Genomic DNA, 23,886 nt, shown 5'->3' with positions numbered 1-23,886 from the left:
CATCGGACAATGCTAAAGAAAAGGGCCACAGTGAAATTGAGGAAGTATCCTAGAACATCATCACATCATCACAGTAAATGCCACCAGGCATCCACCCTGTATCTATTTGTGTTTTATTTGCATTGCTGGTGTGAACTTCAGTATATTAGGCTGGAAAGGGAGATTTCATTTCTTTATGCTTGAACTGGCATGGGGAGAACCTTCCCATGTGAAGCAGAAAATGCTCTTAAAACATTTTCTTTTGGGGGAACCTTTATTAAAGCTCAAAGACAAATAATTTACAACTAGAATCACTGCCCTCTGGTGTTGCTTATCAAATAATAAGTGAGTCTTCATCTCACTGGCAAGGCAAAGAAAGAATAAACTGAAACTGTTTTTGAGCTAATATTTCTGACAAATCCTCAAGGGCCCCTACTAAGAAAGTAGTGATTCATCCTCCAAGCTCTCTGATGCTTGTCCTCCTCCTGTCCCACCTGCCCCACGACAACTAGGAGGCAAGGTGTGATTAGATTCTGAAACCTGGCGGTGAAATCTTGGTGTCTTAAAGGAAGGTGCACCCTTAAGGGTCTATGGCGGTCCTTTCTTCTAAATGACTGAAGGTACAAATACATAATATTCTCATCTTGAACTCATTGTTAACTCTTTCCTGGAAAACACTCTTTCTAAGGTGACATTGGTTTGGGTTCAGAAGTTTAAGTATCTGTATTTAGTTGAGAGAATGCCAAATTGTTTTGCTTTCAAAATCCTAGCTCTCGCATCTATCTTTCCCACTTATATTTAAACATTACCTACAGACCTACAGACTCTAAAACTGCCTGCAGTTATGGTAACTAACGAGGCCATTGTGCTATAAGGACCTCCCCCTCACCCACCCCCAGCCATGTTGCTAGTGGAATAGTGTCTTTTCCTTTTAAAGTTCTTATCTTCACAAAAAACTAGAAAATTAGAAGCTACATATGCAACAAACCTGGTGGAAAACAAGAAGAGTTTTAGAATGACAGCCTGGTACATGAACATTTATTAATTAACCTCAGTAACCCTAACCTCTAGAATGGATACTAAGCCATAAAAACAACTTCTGATTATTCCGCACCAAGAGAATAATCTATTCTCAGAGGCTACATTCACACAATCAAGTACTTTTTGCTGACAATGTGATGGAACTGCACCTTTTAGTTTTTCCACAATTCCATTCAACGTTATTTCCTTCCTTTCTTCCTTCTCTCCCTCCCTCCTTCCTTCCCTTCTTCTTCTGTTCATCTTCTAATCCAATAAAATATGCTATTGATATTTTTGGTGAACTCTAACCTAGTTTTGTGATAAAGTGGGGCCCTGTGATTAAAAAAAAGGACAAGTGTAGGTTCCGCTGAAGGTCCAGTCTAGAATTCTGATGTGCTTCAGCGTCTGTTGAATTTTACATTAAATGAGTTGGTCCTCTTATTTCTATTTGAAATGTTCAAAGTGAAACTTCCTTGAACGAGAACATTTGGTCAAAGAGAAGTGACCAAGTCTGAAAATTCACTGGGTTAACCTCTGGCAAAAATAAAATGCAATGAAGCACTGTAAACTTGGAGAAAGGATGCCTTTCTAATAAAACAAACACGTTAAAACCTCAGCCTGGTACAGTAATTGCATTTTATTCATGCACCCGGCTGTTGTTATTTCTGAACCTGATATTTAAATAATCAAAGTGACCTAAACAGAATGAGAAGGCAGGTAGAGAGGGTGGGAAAACAAGAACAGGAAGGTCAGTGGGAACATTTAGGGAAGTCAATGCCTCACCAGCTGGGTGGGGAGTGATGGGGTCTGAAACTGACCCCGCCCCCTCCTCTTCTACAGATTAAATGCAGGGCACGGGGAAAGGCATCATCTTGTCAGTGGGTATTTACTGACAGAGGAGTCTGTATATTGCATATTTTTAAGCAAGAAAAAGGGCACAGAACAGTGTGTACATTGATCCCATTGCACAAAATAAAATAAGGCAATACAACAAAAAACATGTGTTGATACATGTGAAGATACATGTGTGTTGTCATATGCATAGTAAAAAAGTCTGAGAGAGACACACACTGAGTTATTCAAGGCCATTTGAGGACTGGAGTGGGTGATGGGGTATCTGGGGGAGGATGGACTTTGACTCAACTTTATACATTTCCGGGAAGAATATAAAGGAAGGAGGGAAGGAGGGGTGTGATGGGAGTAGCGGGGGGCATCTCGGTTAAAGGCAATGGCAGTCACCGCAGTTGGTTAAAACAACCTTCCCCTATGGCTTCACTGCATTGCCTCTGGGTTGCCTCACTCCCTCTGACCACCTTCCTTAGCATCTCACTCTGGGAGGAAAGAGGAGAAAGTGGCTAAGTTCACATCTCCCTTTATAAGCCACAGCTCCTGTGGCCCGCTGTGAGCTGCCTTGGCAGACTTCCGACAGGCAGAATTTCTGGTGGTCCCGGGTAGGGTGATATTCCAGGAAAACCCCACAGGTCACACCCTGATTCCGGTGTGGAAAGCACAATCTCTGTGTGGCATGGGGGGGATCAGGAAAAGAAAAAATGTAAGAATCAAATCAGTTTGACAGTTTAAAGAAATGCTTTATATAATGGTTGGAAATGGGAACAGGGACCACATTTTCCATGCAGAAGACAAATGCATTGTGCCATTCTTTCTTTTTTGGTCAGAAAAAAGAAAGAAGTAAGTGACGTTCGAAAACAAAAGAATATCCTGGCACTAGTTTCAAGGGAGAGTCCTGAACCACACTTCATCAGATTCCTGTACAAGGGAAGCACAGCTAACCAGAGCGCCAGATGGTTTGCCTTTTCGCCCAGCATTTCTGTAGGACTCCACCTACAGCCCTTTGATATCCAAAAGGAATTTTCCCTGATCTGAGTGGCAGCACTTTAGGAAGCCAGCATCACACACAGAAGGACCAAGTGGAGACGAGGCTCAGAACAAAAGTGGGATGAGGAGGAAGGAGGCTGCACATTGATGTATGAGATGTGAGATCTCCAGGTGGCGTCACAGCACACTAAGGCAGCGCCGACGGCTTGGAAATAACCCCCAACACCAACCCTTTATAGGTGCTGAAAAGATCTGCACGAGGGAGAAACTAAACAGTTGAGTTTCCCTGGAGCATAAAGACAACCTCAGGCTGATTTTTATGATGAGAGATTTATTACTGTCTTGATTTTCCTGGGAGAGGTGGATGTGTAATATCTGGACTCACTGGCACAGACTGAAGCCCTGAAACTTATCAAGCGAGTCAGGGCAAGAAAATGAGGGGACTCTCCAAGACAAGCAGCGTTTCAGAAACCTGCCACCCTCGTGGACCTGGTGCTACAAATCAAGGCAATTCACCCCCAAATGAGAAGAATCTCTAAGCAAACATCAGCTCAATCTGCATAGGGTTTTTCTCAGGCCCTGCACAATTCCATAAGCACAGAGGGCAGACGAAGTGAAACACAGTAATTCAGGCAAGGGCGTAAGGCACTACCTCAAGAGGTAGGTAGGACCTTTCCGGGACAGAGTAGAGAGAAGAGTGGGCGGTGGTCTGAAGCACACTGGTGTGCGAGCCTGTGCACGTGTGTGCGCGCACGTGTGCGCTGGGCTTGGGGGTGCTGCTTGGCAGGGAAGGCTTCTCACCATTTCTCTTCCATGCCTCCTCCTTTGTCACTTTCTGCTGTGCCATTACATTCTGGGGTGAGCGCCTCCCCGAGCTGGGCTTCCCTGATTCGTTGCTGATGACAGAGCCATTCTCACTGGGCGACCTGCTGGAGGTAACCATAGCAACAGGGAGACGGTAAGTTTCAACTAGAGCAGCCTCCTCTCAAGGTTATTTTATTCGCACAGTTTGTGTCTGCAGCCTTTCATTCTGGTTTTATCCACAAAGAAGACACGATACAGGAAAAGGAAAAAAACACACCCAACACACAGCATGGGTTAAGGACCTGGCTGTTGTGAAGTGTGTTTCCCAGTGCTGGGCTCCTCAGAGAAGTTCAGTGAGTGCAGCGCTCCATTCCCATCTCTTTTTCATGAACCCCCAGTGACCAGGGACAAGACAGTGATGGCGTTTGGAAGCGTGCCCTCTTTTTAAAACGCGGCACTTTGGATAGTGTTGCAGAGTGTCTGATTCACATGGCATCTTGAGGGACATGCATAAAACATGGTTCTCTTCGGCTGGTCTCTTTACAGAATATAGCTTGACTCCTAAAGATTAAGTCACTCAAGCTAACTGGCAACCACTTACATTTGAATCTACCCATTCGAGCTATTCATTCATTCAGGAAAGACTTTATGTGCACCTCCTCTGTGGATTTGTGTCAGGTTATACAGGTATATAGCGATATGAAGACACCACCCAGGCGCTCCAAAAGCTCTCCACCACGAGCACCTACCATGCGCCAAGGACCGTGCTGAATGCTTCCAAACTCTTAATGCATCCTTATGACAACTCACTGACGTGGTGACTGTCACCTCTGTTAGCAAGTGAGGAATTTCAGGAGGCGAGGTGTTTTGTCCAGGACAGAGTTGGGAGTGGCGGATCAGCCCTGGAAGCCAGGGCTCCCCCTGCGGGTAGGAGCTTTCGCCACAGGCCAGCGCCCCTTCCCTTTCTGTCTCCTACCATGTCCCAGATGAGGCAGGCCTTACACAGGGCAAGCCACAGGGCCTTCTCGCCTTCCACTGGGGCCACTCACTGGTGTTCTGGAACCTGTGGGAAAATGGGCTCTTGGGAACCCCTGCTAAGGCTCATGCTCCTTGGATCACATCAGCCTGTGGGTGGGCTGAGCTAGAGACCCACTGCCTTCCCCGCTGTGGGAGACAATCAGGAAGCAGCTACGCAGAGGTTCACCAAATCCCTTGTTGTTCTGATGTCAATTGTCCAAATTCAGCACCTACTGGCACCTGGCCCCTACAATGGAAAACTGACTGGAATAAAATGCAGCCCTTCAGAAGACCTACATAGACATTTCTCCAGAGAAGACACACAGATGGCCAAGAGGCACATGAAAAGCTGCTCAACATCACTAATTATTAGAGAAATGCAAATCAGAACTACAATGAGGTATCACCTGACACCAGTTAGAATGGGCATCATCAAAAAATCTACAAACAATAAATGCTGGAGAGGATGTGGAGAAAAGGGAACCCTCTTGCACTGTTGGTGGGAATGTAAATTGATAGAGCCACTATGGAGAACAGTATGAAGGTTCCTTAAAAAACTAAACATAGAATTACCAGGTGACCCAGCAATCCCACTACTGGGCATATATCTAGAGAAAACCATAATTCAAAAAGACACATGCACCCCAGTGTTCACTGCAGCACTATTTACAATAGCCAGGACATGGAAACAACTTAAATGCCCATCGACAGACGAATGGATAAAGAAGATGTGGTACATATATACAATGGAGTATTACTCAGTCATAAAAAGGAACGAAATTGGGTCATTTGTAGAGATGTGGATGGAGACTGTCATACAGAGTGAACTAAGTCAGAAAGAGAAAAACAAATATCGTATATTAATGCATATATGTGGAATCTAGAAAAATGATACAGATGAACCGGTTTGCAGGGCAGAAATAGAGACACAGATGTAGAGAGCAAATGTATGGACACCAAGGGGGGAAAGTGGGGGGTGGGGGTGATGGGATGAATTGGGAGATTGGGATTGACATATATACACTAATATGTATGAAATAGACAACTAATAAGGACCTGCTGTATAAAGAGATAAAATAAAATTCAACAAAAAATGCAGCCCTTGACCCATAAGTAAGCAGCTTCTTAAGTGGAAGCTGCGTATCCTGGTGGATGCTCCTCTACCTCCTCCTCCCATCCCCCTCTCATCCTCTGGGAATTTGGGATTCTCAGTCCTGTACACTTTTGTGCACTTTAGCACCCTAAAAACCACGCACAATGAAAGTGCCCGCTCACAACCGTGGGATAAGGCAGAGTCAGCCACGAGCGTTCCACAGAGCACCGCTGGGGCCACGGGAGATGCTCCCCGCCAAGGACGCACAGACAAGCACGAGTCTGGGAGATGTCAATCACTATACTCCCTCTTTGGATATTCCTACGGCACATCAGCATATCAAAGGCTCTCATCAGTCCTGTCAGAAAGAGACTCATCTTGTTGTGTTTAATTCAGCACTTCCCCGTTTGTTTGGCCACAATCTCTTTCACCATAAAAGCAATACAAAGAACGTAGTTCAGGAAAATATGAATGAGGCATTAACTAGTTGATCACTGAGTGCTGGGTGTGCAGACACACACACACCTTTGGATCGTTTTCAGAACCTCACATTTAATGATCCCTACTCTTCCAACCGGCTTCCTTGGCACAACGAGGCTTTCACTGAGGTCCCGAAGGAAAGGCTCCTTGCAACCTACTTCACATGCACAAAACATTTAATGGTTTTTGTAGCGTTTGCGTACCCTTTCCCTCATTTGATCCTGAAACAATTTGCTCGCTATTACTCTGGCTCCGAGGAAAGGTATGAATGAACACATTTCTGTAGGGGAAAAAAAAAAACCCATCTTGGTTTTATTCTTTGCATCAGCTTATAGATTTATGTTTACATGGACCTGTCAACTCAGAATTTCTGGTCAAAAACAGAGAGTGAGATCTACGTATGTGCGTGTGTGTGTGTGTCCACTCACGACAGTAACAAAAATGTCTTTGAAAGCAAGTGTCACCTGAGAGGTTGCAGTTTAAGTCTATTGAACTCAGCAGTCCCCGTTCTGAGTATGGGTGTACATGGATCCTGGAAGAACAATCTTGGGGGTGGGGATTAATCAACTGCTGAACAATCATGACCAATCCCTGCACTGAAATACCCATTGCGAATGGCTGGTGCTTCTCTATCCTTGCTCATTAATCCCAGTCATGGAACAACAAAATAGCCATCGCCAAAAGCCTACACAAGGAAAAGGACCTGAAACATCATCTGGTTGTCTGCAATGGCTGAATCTTCATTTTTCCTTCAGTTTTAAAACAAATTTTTTAAAGATATCTTAATGACCACCAGATCACTGGCTTCCCTTATTTTTCACCTGCAAAACTTTTTGGACCATCTAACGGCCCCATTCTGAAGGGTCCTGCTCTAGCGGGAATGAGGAAACTGAAGTGGCAAGTTGGGGAAGCTAGAAACATAGATGCGTGATGGGCTTGCTCTTGGATGTGGCATCCTAAAATCTTCCCAAATGATCAGAGATTCCTGTGATCAACGGAACTTGAACAGAGGAGATGTTTCTCCCACAGCTATGGCAAGGATATAGCCAGTCTTTAATAAAAGTCTATTGTTATGGTAAAATTATGAAGCAGATGGAGAAATCATTCAATAGGGTAGGCATTGTTTTCTTTATTTGTATTTGTTTCATAAGCTAATATTTCTTCATAAAAATCTGAGGTTAAGTATTTAAAGTTGATTAGCAAGAATAGACTCCTTGCAAATTCAAGAAACAAAATAACAATTTTTTTTTTTTTTTTTTTTTGCGGTCTGCGGGCCTCTCACTGTTGTGGCCTCTCCCGTTGCGGAGCACAGGCTCCGGGCGCGCAGGCTCAGCGGCCATGGCTCACGGGCCCAGCCGCTCTGCAGCATGTGGGATCTTCCCAGACCGGGGCACGAACCCATGTCCCCTGCAGTGGCAGGCGGACTCTCAACCACTGAGCCACCAGGGAAGCCCCCTAAAACAATTTTTTTAAAAGAAATCTTTGCACAATTTAAACCACTCAACTAGAATGGGTGGAAAAGTTTCTATTCTTCCTGGCAGTGCAGTGCTATGTTAATATTCTAATTTTAGTAATTCTATTGATTTTTTTTCAATGTCCTCTAAATAGGTGATAAACTGTTAGCATGCCTTTATGGTAGTACTTGGCAAAGATCATAATGAGAATAATTACTATAGATAATACTACTTGCCAGTCAACTCAGATAAATCATCCATTGCTTCTCTGTATGTTTCAACTTCATGCTGGGGTGGACTGTTGCAGTTAAGGTCCCAATTTGTTCACACCTCCCAGTAACCAAGCTTAGGGTAGTCCCCTCCCACACTGACTCTGGACTTGACTATGTGTTTTGCTTTGGCCAACAGGACAGTAGCAAACATGATAAGAGCAGAGACTTGAAGCCTGTTTGGGGCTTCTTTTCTTACTGCTCTTGGAACCCTGTAACCACCTTGTGAGAAAGTCAGTGCTAGCCTGCTGGAGGGTTCAAGACCACATGTCAAGAGGTCCCAGTTACCTGGCCACCCCAGGCAAGGCTGTCATCAACAAGCCAGCCCAGCAGGCCTTCCACCTGACTAAAGATGCATGAGTGAGCCCAGCTGAGATCAGCCAAGCCTAGCTCAGACTAGAAGAACCACCCAGCTGAGCTCAGCCTCAACTGCGGACCCACCCAAAATCATGAGCTAAAGAAATGGTTGTTGTTTTAAGTTGATAAGCTTTAGAGTGGTTTGTTAGAGGGCAACAGATAATTAATCCACATGCCCTCAACATTCTTTCCCACACAAGCTGAAATCCATCCCTGTTTCTCTGTACCTCTTTCTTAAGTACCAAGATCTCCTAGAGAAAAGCACAGAGCCTTGCTGCTTGACTCCAATGCAAAATTTATATATTTGATACAAACAATCCTTCCTTCCTCCTGCAAAGACTCCCCTCTCTTGGCTTCTCAGATTCCACTCTTGCTTCGCTCTCCTTGTGCCTTTCTTACTGATGCTTTTCAGACTCTTTTGCTGATCCGTCTTCATTATCTGGACCTCTAATCGTTGCAATGTCCCAGGGGTCAGTTCTTTGATTTCTTCTCTAGCTACACTCTCCTAGGTCCCCATCTAGTCTCAGAGCTTTTTATAACCAAACGCTGACAGCTCCTACATTTATATTTCTACTCTGGACCTCTCCTCTGAACTCCAGACTCATATGGTTAACGGAGCTCTCAACATCTCCACTTGCATGTCTCGTGAGCATCTCAAACTTAACATACCCACATCCATACTCTTGATTGTCCCCTACGAACTTCTCCTCCAGTCTTCCCCAGCACAATAAATGGCAAATTCATCCCTATTTCCATACCCCACAACAATCTATCAGCAAATCTTGTCAGCCCTTCCTTCTAAACATCTCTAGAACCCAATCACTTCTTCCACTCTTGCAATAGCTTCCTAATGGGTCTCTCTGCTTCTGTTCTGCTTCTCTACAGTCTACTTCCACATGGCAGCCATAGTGAACCTTTAAAATTGCAAGTCACATCCCATCACTGTTCCTCTCAAAACCTTCCAATGACTTCTGATCTTTATTCACAACAAAATCTCAAGTCCTGACTTTGGTCTATAAAGCCTGCCATGCTCAACCTCAGGCAGCTCCTCTGGCCCACCTGCTACCACTTCCCTCCTCATTCATATCAGCCTCTTTGGCCTTCGTGCTCTTCCTTAAGCAAGTCAAGAAGTTCCCTCCCCTGGGCTTTGTACACACTGTTCCATCTGCTTGGAAAGTTTTTCTGCAAGATAACCTCAACGCTCACACATCATTTCAATCAGGTCTTCCTCAAATGTCACTTTATCAGAGAGGCCTTCCCCAACTTCCTGCTAAAATAGCCTCATGTTACCCTCTCCAACTCTGCATTCCCTTACCATGCTTTGGTTTTCTTCTTTGTACTCATCACTGCCCAACCTACTATATTTCTATTTCTCTATTTGTTTATTGTCTATCTCTCCCTACCAAACTGTAAGCACCACGGGAGTAGGAACTTTATCTTGTTTACTGCAGTATCCCTAGTGCCTAGTAGACAGCAAGCAGTCGATAAATATGTTAGGTGAAGGGAGGGAAGGAGGGGGAGAGGATGTAGCTTTTCCAGCCGCCACTGTGGCCCCAGGTAAGGTTGGCAATGGGAGCTGGTTCAGCCAGACAACAGGGCTGGCCAGAGAGTTCATTACCTCTTTGTGAGCCTATTGCAAAGTCCTAACAGGCTCCTGCCCTCCAGCCTAACCTCTCCCATCTATCATCCACATTGCCGCTGGAGTAGTCTTTCTAAGATACAGGCTGGACATCACTGTCTCCCTGAAGAACTTTCAGTGCCTTACCAATGCCTAGAGAATAAAGGTCAAACTCCTTAGGCTGGCAGTTAAGACCCTCCACAGTTTTCATCTATCTTCTGGTTTCATCTTTCACTATAACCCAAGCACTGTGAGCTCTAAGCCCCAGCGACACTCATTATTAAGTGAGCATGGATGTCCGTATCTCTCCTGGCTCTGCCAGCCTGGATCCCTTTATCTCTTCCCACCTATGGGCATCCCACTTGCCCTTCAAGGCTTGGCTACAACATAACCTCCTCCACGACGTTTTCCCTCATCAGAATTAAATTCTTCCTCCTCTCTTTTCCCCAGGACTTGGTTCAGACTCCACTGTGGGCACCCGCCCATCACGTTTGGTATTTCAGCAATTTCTGTCTTTCCATCAGGAGATGCTCGGGGTCAGGAATCAATCTTAAACCTTTTTGTAGTCCTCCCAATGCCTGTCAAAGTGCTCTGTAAAAGCTCAATAAATGGTTTTTGAACTAAAATCATAAGCTATAGAGAAATTGCCAGATAAAATACAACTATCCTGAACCAAAGGCACTGCTCTTGAGATAAATTAAAAATATAAGTGTGACATCAGTGCCAAAGTTGTTATAACAAATCTAAGAGCTAAACCTCTTCCGTTGGGGTTGATCAGGCATCTAAAACCTTACGAGTGGCTCATGAGAAGCAGGTATTGTGATTCTTATCGTCTCCCTTAGTCTCCTTCTCAAATATTCAAAACAAGCACGAAGGGGAATTTTTAAAGAGAACAGAGGAATTAACTTGAGGGCTTCAGCTGTTCTCCCCATCCATGATTTCTCTTGCTGACACAGAGAGGCAGAAGCTGGCCCCGTGCCTACCTCTTTCTGGTTTCGATGGATTTGGCCGTCTTGATAGTACTTCCATCCTGAGGGGCATCCCTTTCCTGAGAGGCAGGAACATCTCTAACGGGCAGTGGGAGGACCACCGTTTCCTGAGTCACGGGGATGACCTCTTCGTCCACCCCTTGCTGGCCCAGGTGCTGCTTGGCATAATCAAAGCCCTGCACAGGCTGCAAAGAGGAAACAGATTTGCAGTCACGTTTCTGGCAAAGCAAGACGCTCACAGCAGCTTTAAGAGAAGACAGGTGGGAAAGTGCACGTGCTGGGACCATACTTAGCTTTCTGAGGAACAAGAGTTAACAGAAATCTCCATCATAATTTCTGTCTCTGCAAAATCAAAATCCGTGTTAATTCCACCTATAGCTCCAGAATCTCTATAGCTAAGACTCAGAAAAATGACGAGTATAAACAAGATGCAAATACGTGTGTGAGGACAAATACTTTCAAGGATTTTAGACCACTTGTTTTAAGTCACAGGATACTGCTAATTAGAAGCTCTTAATTGCTACATTAAACAGGTCCCGCATCTTCTCCTACCTAGGAATATTTTGTCATCCCTTAAAGCCTGTTTAATAGCAGGTGTGTGGCCTTGCCAAGTCACTTGAACTCCGAACCTCAGCTGTCTCATCTGAGAAATGAGGATAATCCTATCTGCTTTACCTCCACCACCCTTGAGTATGAAAGGGGATCACAGATCTGAAAACAGAGGGAGGAAATGTGCTACCATAGGCGAGGCAGCACAATTATTAATAATAAAATGGAATCTATGGAATCACTCTTTAATCCAGACCTCTCCCTTAAGCAGGCTGGCTCTCCTATAATTCATCACTGAAAAATTAGCAAGGCTTTTGTTGTATAATGTCTGAAATCCCAAGTGAATAGGGCAGCTGTGAGCAAAACCCAACAGACATTTATTAGTGGCGTAATGAAAAAACCAAGAAGCATATTTAAACAATTCCTGCGAGTGTCTCTATTCTGCTTGACACCCCAAAACAGCACAACACAGATTTGAGGCAGGACGATGGGGAGGTTAAGGTCAGCAGCTCCGAAAGCAGACAGCCTGGATTCAAATCCTGGCTCTGACATGTATTAGCTGGGTGACCTTGGGCAAGTTACTGAAATTCTCTGCACATGTTTCCTCACCTGTAAAATGGAGAGAATAACAGCGTAAGCAGGATCAAATGTGTATGTCTGTGAGCGTGATATTTAACTACCCTCAAAGGGAGGCTGTGTAGATTACATAAGTAAATTCAAGTCCAGCATTTAGCTAAGTACCTGACACACAGCAAATGCTCAATCAATATTAGTTAATACTGCTTTCCTGCCTACTAAATCATAGGCCAGGTGAAATGGACATCAGTGGATTCTCCTTAAGAAAATTTGGGATGAAACTTCTATTGTTTGGGTTCTATCAGCACTTGATATGCTCAGAAGTTCCTCTTTCAGCAGGTAACTTAGCTAAGAATTGTAACAGGAAGGCTCCAGCCAGATTTAATGGTCTAAGACCCTGGCCCAACCCATCAAATAGTGTCTCAGAATAGGATGGAGTTTTCTTGCTAAATCCAGCAAAGCTTCCTTATTTCAAGCTGTCTGTAGTATAGCCACGGACAGTTCCCTGGATAAATCACTCTGGGAGGTGTGGCCACTGGTCCCTCTTCTCTGAGACACTCACACTCTGACCCACGTGGTAACCACTAAAATTCTATGCTAAGATCTGGGAATGTGCTTCTGAAATAGTGTTTGTTCATTTCCCTCCCCTCCCTTGGTGGTACATGAAATACAAAGGAGCCTTCAGAGGATGTGCTGATGTTCCCAGAATACTGACTCACCTGCTTCTCCTACAAACAACTGATCACCAATTGAACTCAACTGAAATGTTTCTGGAAGCTGACCTTTTCTCTCCAGGTCCACTGTTGTACGGACCCTGCCCTGGTCTTGTTACTTCCATTCTGCTCCTTTCCAGGCCCACCCTTGACAAGCCTCCAAAGTTACCTCCCTTAGAACCATGTCAGGTCATCATCACTACCTCATGAAAAACACTCCATGGCACCCAAACCCTTTGGCAAGGCACCCAAGACCCTTCACATTCTGTCTGAACCCATGTGCCCAGCCTCATCTCCTGTTGGTCCCTTTTATGCCATACCCCCATCCTCCCATTATCCTATTCAGTTTTGCTCCAACTCTAGTTATTGAGCACTGGCTTGTGTCAGGGACCGCGCTTGGTGCTGGAAACATAAAGGTGAGTAATAACTGGCCCCCTACCCTCAAGGAGCTCACAGTTTCAGCTTCACTTGATATTACTGGTACAGTATCGAATACGTTGCATAAATTATGTCATTTCATCCTCACTGTAGTTCAAGGAGGTAGGTATTGTTATGGTTCCCCATTTTAAAGATGAAGAAACTGAGGTTGAAAGGTTCAGCAGCTTCCCCAGGCTCACACAGCTGGTCTATGGTAGAGCCGGGATTTGAACCCAGTACTATATGGCCCAGAGCCAGAACACCCAACCACTGCTTGATGGTTCTTCCCACGGCCTCTCCTCTCCTTCTGAAGCCTGCCATCTTGGTTGGGCATCTTCTACCACACTTGGCCTGGCTCCTGTGTTGAGCCTACTGGCCTGTATGTGAGGTACTGGGAGTCTGCACTGGCGGCTAAGATGACCTGAGAACCTAGTGAGGAAGACGAGCTAGCTCTGGCTTGCCCCCCTCATCCTCACTCTCTCTGAACTTGGCCTCTCACCCTTCACACTGGGCTGAAGTTGCCCGCTAGATACTTCAGGAGACTGGGTTGACGGTGGGTGAGCAGGGAGACATTAAGGAATAACAAGCTTAAAAGGCGGCCCTTGTTATTAGGTTAATAAGAACAATCCCTGTGCATGTTCAGTACTTACAGCCTGCAAAACACAGACACCTCACTTGATTCTCACAACAACCACATGGGGAAAGCAGGGCAAACAGCACAGTCTTCACTTTATAGGTAAGAAAACAAAAGCTCAGAGAGGTTCGGTGACTTGGCCAAGATCACACAGCTAAGTGGTGAAAGACTCAAGACTAGTACCTTACTCTTCTGACTGACAGGATAGTGGTCTTTCAGCCTCCAACTTGAAAATCACCTGAGGTTAACTAACTGCCCACGGGACACACACTAGTGACCCCTAACACCGTTAATACAACATCATGAAACATTTACAGTTGCTTTAAAGAGTTTTGTAAAATTATCAAATCAAAATAATCTCCAACAATTTCAAAGGTAAACATGTTACCCAGATCTTCTAAGAAGAAAGCATGTGTAATAATAAACATCAACTTATATATAATATTTATTCTGTACCAGGTACACTCAAAGTAATGCACATAACTCAATCCTCACAACAACCTGTAAGTGAATACTGTTATCACCCCCATTTCACAGATGGGAAAATTGAGGCACAAAGAGGTTAAGTATGGTCATATAGATAATATGTGAGAAACAGGAGACAGCTGGGCATCTTTAGGGGGTGACTAAAGCAGACCCATCCCAAGCAGAAGGTCATGCCAACCAGTGCAGGCCCTCCAAGCTCACTCTGCACCTGGATATGGCCCTAACAACTTTCTCTTAAGGTGGCCTGTTCCAGGGGATCATGTTCTCTTCAGTTGAAGGGAAAACCTGGGGAAAGGCTATGAATCCAATGACAAAGAGGAGGGAAAAGTGAACTAGGAAGAAAGGAGGCGATAAAGGCATGACGCCTGGCCCTCCTCCTGCGCTGATCATTTTCTCAACCTTCTACCTGCCGAAGCCCGGATGACAGCAATGGTAATAGGGTTACATCTGTGGTACCTTGTCTCTGCGGAAGGGTGTGGGCGTGCACGGCTGGGTCTTGGCTCCCGGGACAGCCACACTCACCTCCTCTTAGGATGTTAAGTCTATTAGTGGGGCTCAGCAAGGATCCCCAGCCATGTCCTCTGGCACTGCAGCCCGCATCCTTACAGGCACAGTGGTGTCCCTGGAGACTAGGAGACCACCCTCCCGGTCTCTGGATTGGTGGCGAAAGCTAACTTTTTCATCCCGCCTGGTCCCTTGGCGTTCAATGAATTCTGCTCACACACAACGGTTCTGAGAAGTGATGCAGGCGGCTCTCTCCTCTTGCAAACACTGCAGTGCCCCTGGGTTGCAACGGGCAGGACTGCGGTAAGAACAGGCAGTTCCACCCCGCTGGTTTCCCGTGATAAAAGGGCTTTGGAAATCAAGTGCGTAGCCCAGTCTCATTGAGGGAGAAAACAACCACCATCAACCCACACAAGTGAACTCAATCATCTCATGGAACATAAATTTGCTTGATTTTCCACAGCAGCCGGGTATCTGTTGCAGCACAATGCACCGGGAAGGGACATAAAAGGGGCTATGAAAACCCACACACATGAATCTGTTCCAGCCTCAGACAGCTTTCCAGCCAGAAGATATGCTGAAATCATGTGCTGCCCAACTCATCTCGGCAAATTAGTAAAATTTTGGCTTCATCTAGCACACAAAGATGGCATTTACAACCTCAGTATGGCATGTTTCGCATTCCTGGACTCAGCTGCAATTAGATTCTGGTAATTACTGTTATGTCTGCAAGGCTCAGATTATAACCAAGCTAAGATGGAAATGAAATACCCCTTCTTGGAATAGTTTCATTTTTCACTGCTTGGGTAATTACCAACATCGTGCTGCGTCCGCGCAGCGGGTGGCTTTATGTCAACAGACACGGAACGACATGCTTTGGGGTTGGGCTCCTCACTAGACAGTGTCTCAGCAAGCCGCAGCTTCTCAACAGGTGACTCGGTTTAACAAACAATCAAATTCATTTGATTTCTTTTGCTGAAGCAAGGTATGATCATCCAGGAAGAACTAGACATGCCTGACTCCCAGCAAGGACAATCACTACGTCATGCATCCCAGTGGATGTGAAATTCCATTCGCTGTTTCATTCCTGCACAGGTAGACAAAGCTCAGATGTTCAGGGCTGGAAGAGGATCCTACCCACCAAATCTCAGAGCTCAGGAAGGGGTATAAAGTAGACACAGCCCAAAGACTCGGATATGGGCCTGAGTACCTCCCCCACTGCTGTGGAGTAAGTCCCACAGTCTCTCTTTCCTTTGGGTTTCTCTGCAGTAAAATGAAAATCATAAATGCTGCCCTGACTATAACCTACCTCACAGGGCTACTGTGATGCGCAAACAAGGTGACAGACCTAGGATAGCCCAGGATATTGTAAGGCATTATTTAAACACTGGGTATTACAGGTTATTATAGCCCCTTCGGGGACTATTGTGAAGGGAGCTACATGACTGGAGAATTAGCCTTTGGAATTTCCTCAGTTCATTCCCCTTCCAGTCACTGGAGATGGGTGGTACGGCCCTATGGAGGCTGTGGAAAGCGGCCGGGGCTCCCGGCCGGCCCTCAGGGGAGCCACTGAACTGGGGGTTGATGGCTGCCCGGCCAAGCATCTGTAGCTCACCCGTCATGCAGCCTTTGAAGATCAGCCACTCCGGCCAGCGGAAGAAGGAAAATTTTGAGGGTCTGATGTGCCCCAAAGGGCCCTGAGTTAGGAGCCAAGAGACCTGGTTCTACTATCAGTTCTGCTACTTACTAACTGTGCCATTGTGAAGAAGTCACTTCTCTGTAAAAGGGAAGGTGTCCGATCAGATGACCTCTGAGGCCCCTTTCAGGTCTAGCTAGCAACTCGTTTTCTGTGCCTCTGTTTCCTCATCTGTAAAATAATGTTCTTCCTCAAAGGGTTGCTGGCAAGATTAGGGGTTGCTGGTATATGCAAAGCCCTGAGAAGCATTTAAGGCAAAGAGTGAGCGTTAGATGAGCATTAGCTATCGTGTCCTCATTATAAAAATAAAGGTGGCATGAGAATGCAAATATTCTAAAGAATACTGAACTGTACACTTGTAAGTGACTAAGATGGTAAATTTTATGCTATGTATATTTTACCACAATTTTTAAAACATTCAAATAAGTAAATAAAGGGTCTCCTTCAACATGGGGACTCATGAGGATGCTTCTGAAGGTACTTGCAAAGACCTCAAGAGCCATGAGAGAAAAGGCAGGTGGAGCCCCAAGGGGCCAGGGCTCCTGCCCCTCTCCTCACAGCGTCCGTCTCATACCTTTGCTCTCTGGGGCAGGTTCATCATGGTGTCTGGCTTGAAGTCGTTCTTGTTCTTCCGGCAGAGCACGGCAGTGATGATGATAATGATGACCGTGACCACGGCAATGGGCGCCAGCACCGCGGCGATGATCCACAGGTTGTTGGGCGGGTTCTTCACCACGGCTGCAGGGAAGAGTAGGGGAAGCACATGACAAGGAGCTCGGGGAAGGGGAAAGCAAGCAGGAGATAAATGCCCTCCAGTCCCAGGTCGTGAGATGGTTGAGAGGGTCTGGGCTCAGAAAGGCTCTTGCCTTGGCAAGCTACTCAAAGTCTCTGAGCCTCAGTGTCCTCATCTGTAAAATGGGGCTACCACGTTGCAAGGCATCAGAGAGGCAAGGTACATGTGGTGCTTTGGTGTGGCCCCTAGTAGGTGCTCAAGAAATGTGAGCCTTCACTATGATGAAGAGGAGGAAGAGGAAGATGGATTGGTATCAAGTTTCCCCACTGGTAATGTCCGTGAGTCAAAAGAGAAGAGAGAAGCAATCTGAGGATTAGTACAGTGGGGCAGTCAGGCGGCAAAGGCCACGGAGAGATGACTCTAAATATTGTAGTTAAGTCACCCGCTGAGTGAGCAACGAATAAAACATACCTGAGTGGACGGATCTGCCCCGCCCCCTGATGGCTGGCTGGGGAGGCATGGAAATGCCTTGTCTAATCAAAACGATCCAGCTATTCTCAGAGCCAGAGTGAAATAGAGTAACGAAAGTGACTGTCGTAGGAAGAATGTGTTATTAGAACAGTAGGTGCCTCAAGGAGGGTGGGGCTGGCATTAATTAAGTTGCAAAGGGCCACAGGTTTGTGGTCATGCTCTACATCATGATAGGGGTTTGGGTCACACAGGTGTATACACTTGTCAAAACATCAAATGGTATAGTTAAGAGCTGTTCATTTCACTGTATGTTGATTTTATCTAAAACATCACAAATGAATATTGAACTCTAGGCAATGATATGCATACTGAAGTGTTTTGGGTTGAAGTCTACTGATGTTTGCAACTTACTTTGAAATACATCAAAAAATATGATGGATTAACAGATGAATGGAAAACTAGATGAACAGAGATGTGATTATTAAAATAGAGTAAAACGCTAATTGTGGAATTGAGGTGGTAGCAACATGGGTGTTCACTGTACAATTCTTTCAACTTTTTAGTAAGCTGGGTTCGGAAAATGTGAAAAAAAAGAAAAAGCCTTTGATATGAGATGAATGAGTCCTCCCCCCACGATCCCAGGTGGGGAAGCTTTGGCAACACCTCAGTCCAATCAAAAGGACTGGAGTAAAGAAAACAGTAGCCAAAATAATTGTTTATAGGAATAAAGAGTTATTGGAAGGGAGTGGGGTCTGCAGAAAATCTAGAAAAAGAGAACCAAAGATTTATCCATGCCAGGGGAGGGTACCCCGACCAGCAGACATGGGTAACCTGGCCGGATGGCAGGTCTATCTGGTGGGCAAGATGGCTGCAGCTGGCTGTTTGAGCTTGGTGATACTGTTAATACCACACAAGCTCTCTTCTCTCCCACTCCCTAGATGATCTCATGGACTCAAGGCTTAAAAACCATCTGTGCTGTTGCTGCTCATTTATATCTCTAACCAGGACCACTACTCTGAACTCCAGGTTCCTGTATCCACCCATCAACTCAAATCTCCAGTTGGATACTTAAGAAATGTCTCTAATATATCCAGAGCCCAACTCTCAACCCCCCCACCCCCAACCAAACCTGTTCTTCTTGTGATATTTTCCACTCCAACAAATGGCAACTCCTTCCTTCCAGATGCTCAGACCAATAACTTTGCCATCAATGTTGACCTGTCTCTTTTACTCTCACTCAATATCCTACTGAGCAACAAACCTTGTCATCTCCATCTTCAAAATATATGACTTCTTTCTATTGCTATAGTCCAAGCTACCAACATCTCTCACCTGAATTACTGCAATGAGCTCCTCCCTTGTCCCCTATAGTCTATTTGCAAGACAGAAGCTGGAGTGATCCTTTAAAAATTCAGATCACAACATTCTTCTGCTCAAACCCTCCAGAGGCTCCAACCCCACTAAGAGTAAGAGCCAGGGTCCTTATAATTTCTATAAGACCTTAAGTGATCTGCCCGACCAACCATCTAGTTACTTCTCTGCCCTTACAACTCTTCCTTCAACTCACTCTGCTCCAGCCTACCTCCCTCCTACTGTTCCTCAAACATGCAGGACATGCTCCTGCCTCAGGGCCTTTGCACCAGCTTATTCTTCTACTACCTAGAACGCTCTTCACCTACATATCCACGTGGCTCCCTCCCTCCCTCCACCAGGGCTCTGAACAAGTGTTACCATATCTGTGAGGCCTTCCCTGTACTCTCTATAAAATATCAATAACAATCCCTGCCCTTAGCACTCTCCATCCCCCTCTTCCTACTTAATTTTTCTCTAAATCAGTGCTTCTCAAACTTTAATGTGCATGCCCATCACCTGGGAATCTTGCTCAAATGTGGATTCTGATTCTGTGGGTTGGGATGGGTCCCCCTGTAATACGTTCTTTGGGACACAAGTCCACCATCTTCTCAGTCTACTGGCTTTCCAAATAAAGTCACTATTCCTGGCCCCAACAACTCGTCTCTCGATTTATCAGCCTGTTGTGTGGTGAGCAGTACAAGCTTGGACTCGGAAACATGCCTAATAAGCTCCCCGGGGGTACCCATGCAGCAGGCCCCCAGGCCACACTTGGAGTGGTGAGGCTCTAAAGTACGTATCACCATCTGCCATGATACATATACATTTGCTCACCATCTGTCACCCCCTGCCTCTCCATTAGAATGTGCACCCTAAGAGAGCAGGGAGGTTTTTTGTCCCTTGTTTGCTGCATTCCCCAGGGCCTAGAACAGTGCCTTGCACATAGTAGGTGCTCAATTAAAAGTTGAATGAATGTGTAACTGAACTACCATTATTCCTTTTGCAATTTGGCTCCCCATACAGATTTCCACAAAGGATAGAGTAACAGCCAGTTAAAGAAATCCCCTCTCCTTGGTACTTCTAATCCATATTTTAAACTAAATACTTTCAATCTGGTTTATATATCAATCTCTTATAAGTCTGGTTAGTGTAACTTGGTCCTCCTGATCCTGCTTAATTCTGGGGGCTACTAGACCCACAAAGCTGAGGACTGGACTCTGGAATACAAAGGTCCCACCAGTACGTGCCACATGGTGAGGGCCTGCCTGAGGAGCCAGCTGATCTTTCTCTGACTTCCACCAGCCCCTGACTTGAACTGGCACCTCACTAGCCAAGATCTACCTCTCGTCAGGCAGCAACTGCCTTGGGAGTACTATCAGTACAAAAGAACTTCTTTTCCACAGTTTTTGTCAGTCAGTGATTAATCACATTATTAACTTCTGCAAACAGCTCATTAGATAATGTGCTCCTGTTGACATTAAACATGTAATTGCTGCTGCTTTTAGTAATTCAGTATTTATATGTGAGTTTTAGGCCATTAACATTTTTTAAAGCTCTGTGCTTCTGTGAAAAATATCAGTATGCCTCTTTTCGGCTATGCTGTTCTATCCTGATGGAGAAAAATGTATAGTGGATCAGAACATGATATCCTACATATATTTATATATGTATATAAGTGTTTTCATTAGCAAGAATGAAATATTTACATGTGTTTTGCTCTTACTCAGCTCTATTGTTTTGATGGAGGTGTGCCTTCTTGATGCAGTGTGGAAAATCCTTTCACCTCTATTTAAATGGGGAGAGAACACATTCATGCTATGTACATTAATAAATTCATTGAGAGATTAGATCACTCCCTAACACCATACACAAAAATAAGCTCAAAATGGATTAAAGACCTAAATGTACGGCCAGAAACTATCAAACTCTTAGAGGAAAACATAGGCAGAACACTCTATGACATAAATCACAGCAAGGTCCTTTTTGACCCACCTCCTAGAGAAATGGAAATAAAAACAAAAGTAAACAAATGGGACCTAATGAAACTTAAAAGCTTTTGCGCAGCAAAGGAAACCATAAAGAAGACCAAAAGACAACCCTCAGAATGGGAGAAAATATTTGCAAATGAAGCAACTGACAAAGGATTAATCTCCAAAATTTATAAGCAGCTCATGCAGCTTAATAACAGAAAAACAAACAACCCAATCCAAAAATGGGCAGAAGACCTAAATAGACATTTCTCCAAAGAAGATATACAGACTGCCAACAAACACATGAAAGAATGCTCAACATCACTAATCATTAGAGAAATGCAAATCAAAACTACAATGAGGTATCATCTCACACCAGTCAGAATGGCCATCATCAAAAAATCTACAAACAATAAATGCTGGAGAGGGTGTGGAGAAAAGGGAACCCTCTTACACTGTTGGTGGGAATGTAAATTGATACAGCCACTGTGGAGAACAGTATGGAGGTTCCTTAAAAAGCTACAAATAGAACTACCATATGACCCAGCAATCCCACTACTGGGCATATACCCTGAGAAAACCATAATTCAAAAAGAGTCATGTACCAAAATGTTCATTGCAGCTCTATTTACAATAGCCCAGAGATGGAAACAACCTAAGTGTCCATCATCGGATGAATGGATAAAGAAGATGTGGCACATATATACAATGGAATATTACTCAGCCATAAAAAGAGAGGAAATTGAGCTATTTGTAATGAGGTGGATAGACCTAGAGTCTGTCATACAGAGTGAAGTAAGTCAGAAAGAGAGAGACAAATACCGTATGCTAACACATATATATGGAATTTAAAAAAAAAAATGTCATGAAAAACCTAGGGGTGAAACAGGAATAAAGACACAGACTTACTAGAGAATGGACTTGAGACTATGGGGAGGGGGAATGGTAAACGGTGACAAAGCGATAAAGAGGCATGGACATATATACACTACCAAACGTAAGGTAGATGGCTGGTGGGAAGCAGCCGCATAGCACAGGGAGATCAGCTCGGTGCTTTGTGACTGCCTGGAGGGGTGGGATGGGGAGGGTGGGAGGGAGGGAGACGCAAGCGGGAGGAGATATGGGAATATATGTATATATATAACTGATTCATTTTGTTGTGAAGCTGAAACTAACATACCATTGTAAAGCAATTATACTCCAATAAAGCTGTTAAAAAAAAATAAATAAATAAATTCATTGAACAGTCAAAGCGATAGTAAAGTTAGGTCAGCTGAAGTCATCCAAACCCAGTATATTCATTGGCATAATGATCTAAAACTACAAAGTCATGTACAGAGGTGAAAAGGAACAAATGGTTATTTAACTTACAAGAGTGTCAGAGGAAGGACAGGAAAATGAGACAACACATTCTTGAGCTTCTACCGTGTGTTAGGCATTGGGATACCCTCTTTGTCAAGATTCTCATACCCATTTTTCAGATGAAGAAACTGAGCCCCGGGGAGGTTAGATATTTTTTTTTTTACCAAAAAATTCATTTCTCTGAAATATACAATTTAAGTCAGTTCTGAGTTATCACACATGAATGGAAGTTTGTGCATGTGTGCGTGTGCATGCACACACACACACACACACACACACACACACACACAAAGTATCTGTCAGAGGGAATGAAGTCAAAGGGTCCACATAACCTAAACTCAGAATAATTATTCTCATGTGGAGCAAATGTTGAAAGGAGAAGGAATCCATTCGAAGAAGCTCCCAGCTCGTTTCTGTGGCTGTCAAAACATCAGAGTTCATGACTGCTGTGAGTGGACACAGGGGAGGGTCCAGCAGCTGGTGAGAGCCCAGGCCCATCCTGCCCCTGCCCACACACTCCCGTGGCTCTCACCCCACCTGGGTGCAGCCCATGGGGCTCCACCGATCGTGGCCCCTAGTCTGCACCTCTGACCTCATCGCTGCTGCTCTCCTCCATCGGGACCTCCTCGCTGGCTCTCAAACCCTCCCCCCTCTGCCTGGATTCTTGTCCCAGGTATCCTCAGGTGGTCACTCAAAGGTTACTTCCTCAATATCCTCTTCTCGACACCCCAACAATTTAAAATCACAGCCATTATCTCCTCGGCATCCCCTAGCCCCTTCTGTGCTTAATTTTTCTCCATGGCACTTATTAGCATCTAACATATTATTCAGTTATTTTGTCTGTTTAACCTGCCCGCTCAGGAATGTAAGGTCCATGAGGGCAGAGGTTTTGCCTGCTTTACTCACGGCTGTATCTCCAGTGCCTAGAACAGTGCCAGACACATAACAGGTGCTCAAAAAATATTTGTTGAAGGAATGAATGAGAGTTCCCTTAACCAAAGGGTCAGTCTATGGCTTTCTTTAAGTGATATTTTTTTTGAGATAAATTTCTGATGGCCGTGTAAGGTAAACCAATTCCCGCCCTGGACTGCTTCTGCATGGGGAGAATTTTCCCTACTCCATCAGCTGGATAACCTCTCTGAGGGGCCTCTCACTCCAGATCCTGCAAAGGGAGTGGATGAAAACCTCCATCGGGAATGCAGTTGCTTCTATAGAAGTCATTGCTGCCCCATTACCCAGAGATGACATGGGTAGAGTGGGCATCATATATTCTGCTGTAGGGCACTGCACATCGGCCCTAGACCTAGCGACTTAGAAGACACTGGAACACACAGAACGCTACACCCTACCTTCAGAGGGACAAGGTGTCTGTTCAACACCATGACTCTCTATTCAAAGTGCTGACCTCAGATTCACATCTCAGGCTGATTTCAAAGCTATTAGGAGAAAATGAGATTTAAAACCTCTCTGTTTCTCCTCTTCTTCACTGGCCTTAGTGTCCTCCTCATC

General features: G+C 44.9%; 1 protein-coding gene across 1 annotated transcript in view; it reads right to left on the bottom strand.

Annotated features, from left to right (window-relative positions):
* Positions 1–23,886, bottom strand: part of KIAA1549L (KIAA1549 like) — a 284,536-nt gene that overhangs the window by 73,918 nt on the left and 186,732 nt on the right. Inside the window, exons 11-13 of the mRNA XM_073808743.1 lie at positions 17,066–17,229; positions 10,911–11,101; positions 3,637–3,764 (exon numbers count right to left, since the gene is read on the bottom strand). Coding sequence (XP_073664844.1) covers positions 3,637–3,764; positions 10,911–11,101; positions 17,066–17,229 — 483 coding nt within the window. The remainder of the gene's footprint in view (positions 1–3,636; positions 3,765–10,910; positions 11,102–17,065; positions 17,230–23,886) is intronic.

This window comes from Tursiops truncatus, chromosome 8, assembly GCF_011762595.2.
Source record: "Tursiops truncatus isolate mTurTru1 chromosome 8, mTurTru1.mat.Y, whole genome shotgun sequence".
Classification (NCBI taxonomy): domain Eukaryota; kingdom Metazoa; phylum Chordata; class Mammalia; order Artiodactyla; family Delphinidae; genus Tursiops; species Tursiops truncatus.
The sequence above is the reverse complement of the archived record's forward strand: the minus strand, read 5'-3'. Positions and strand labels throughout refer to the sequence as shown.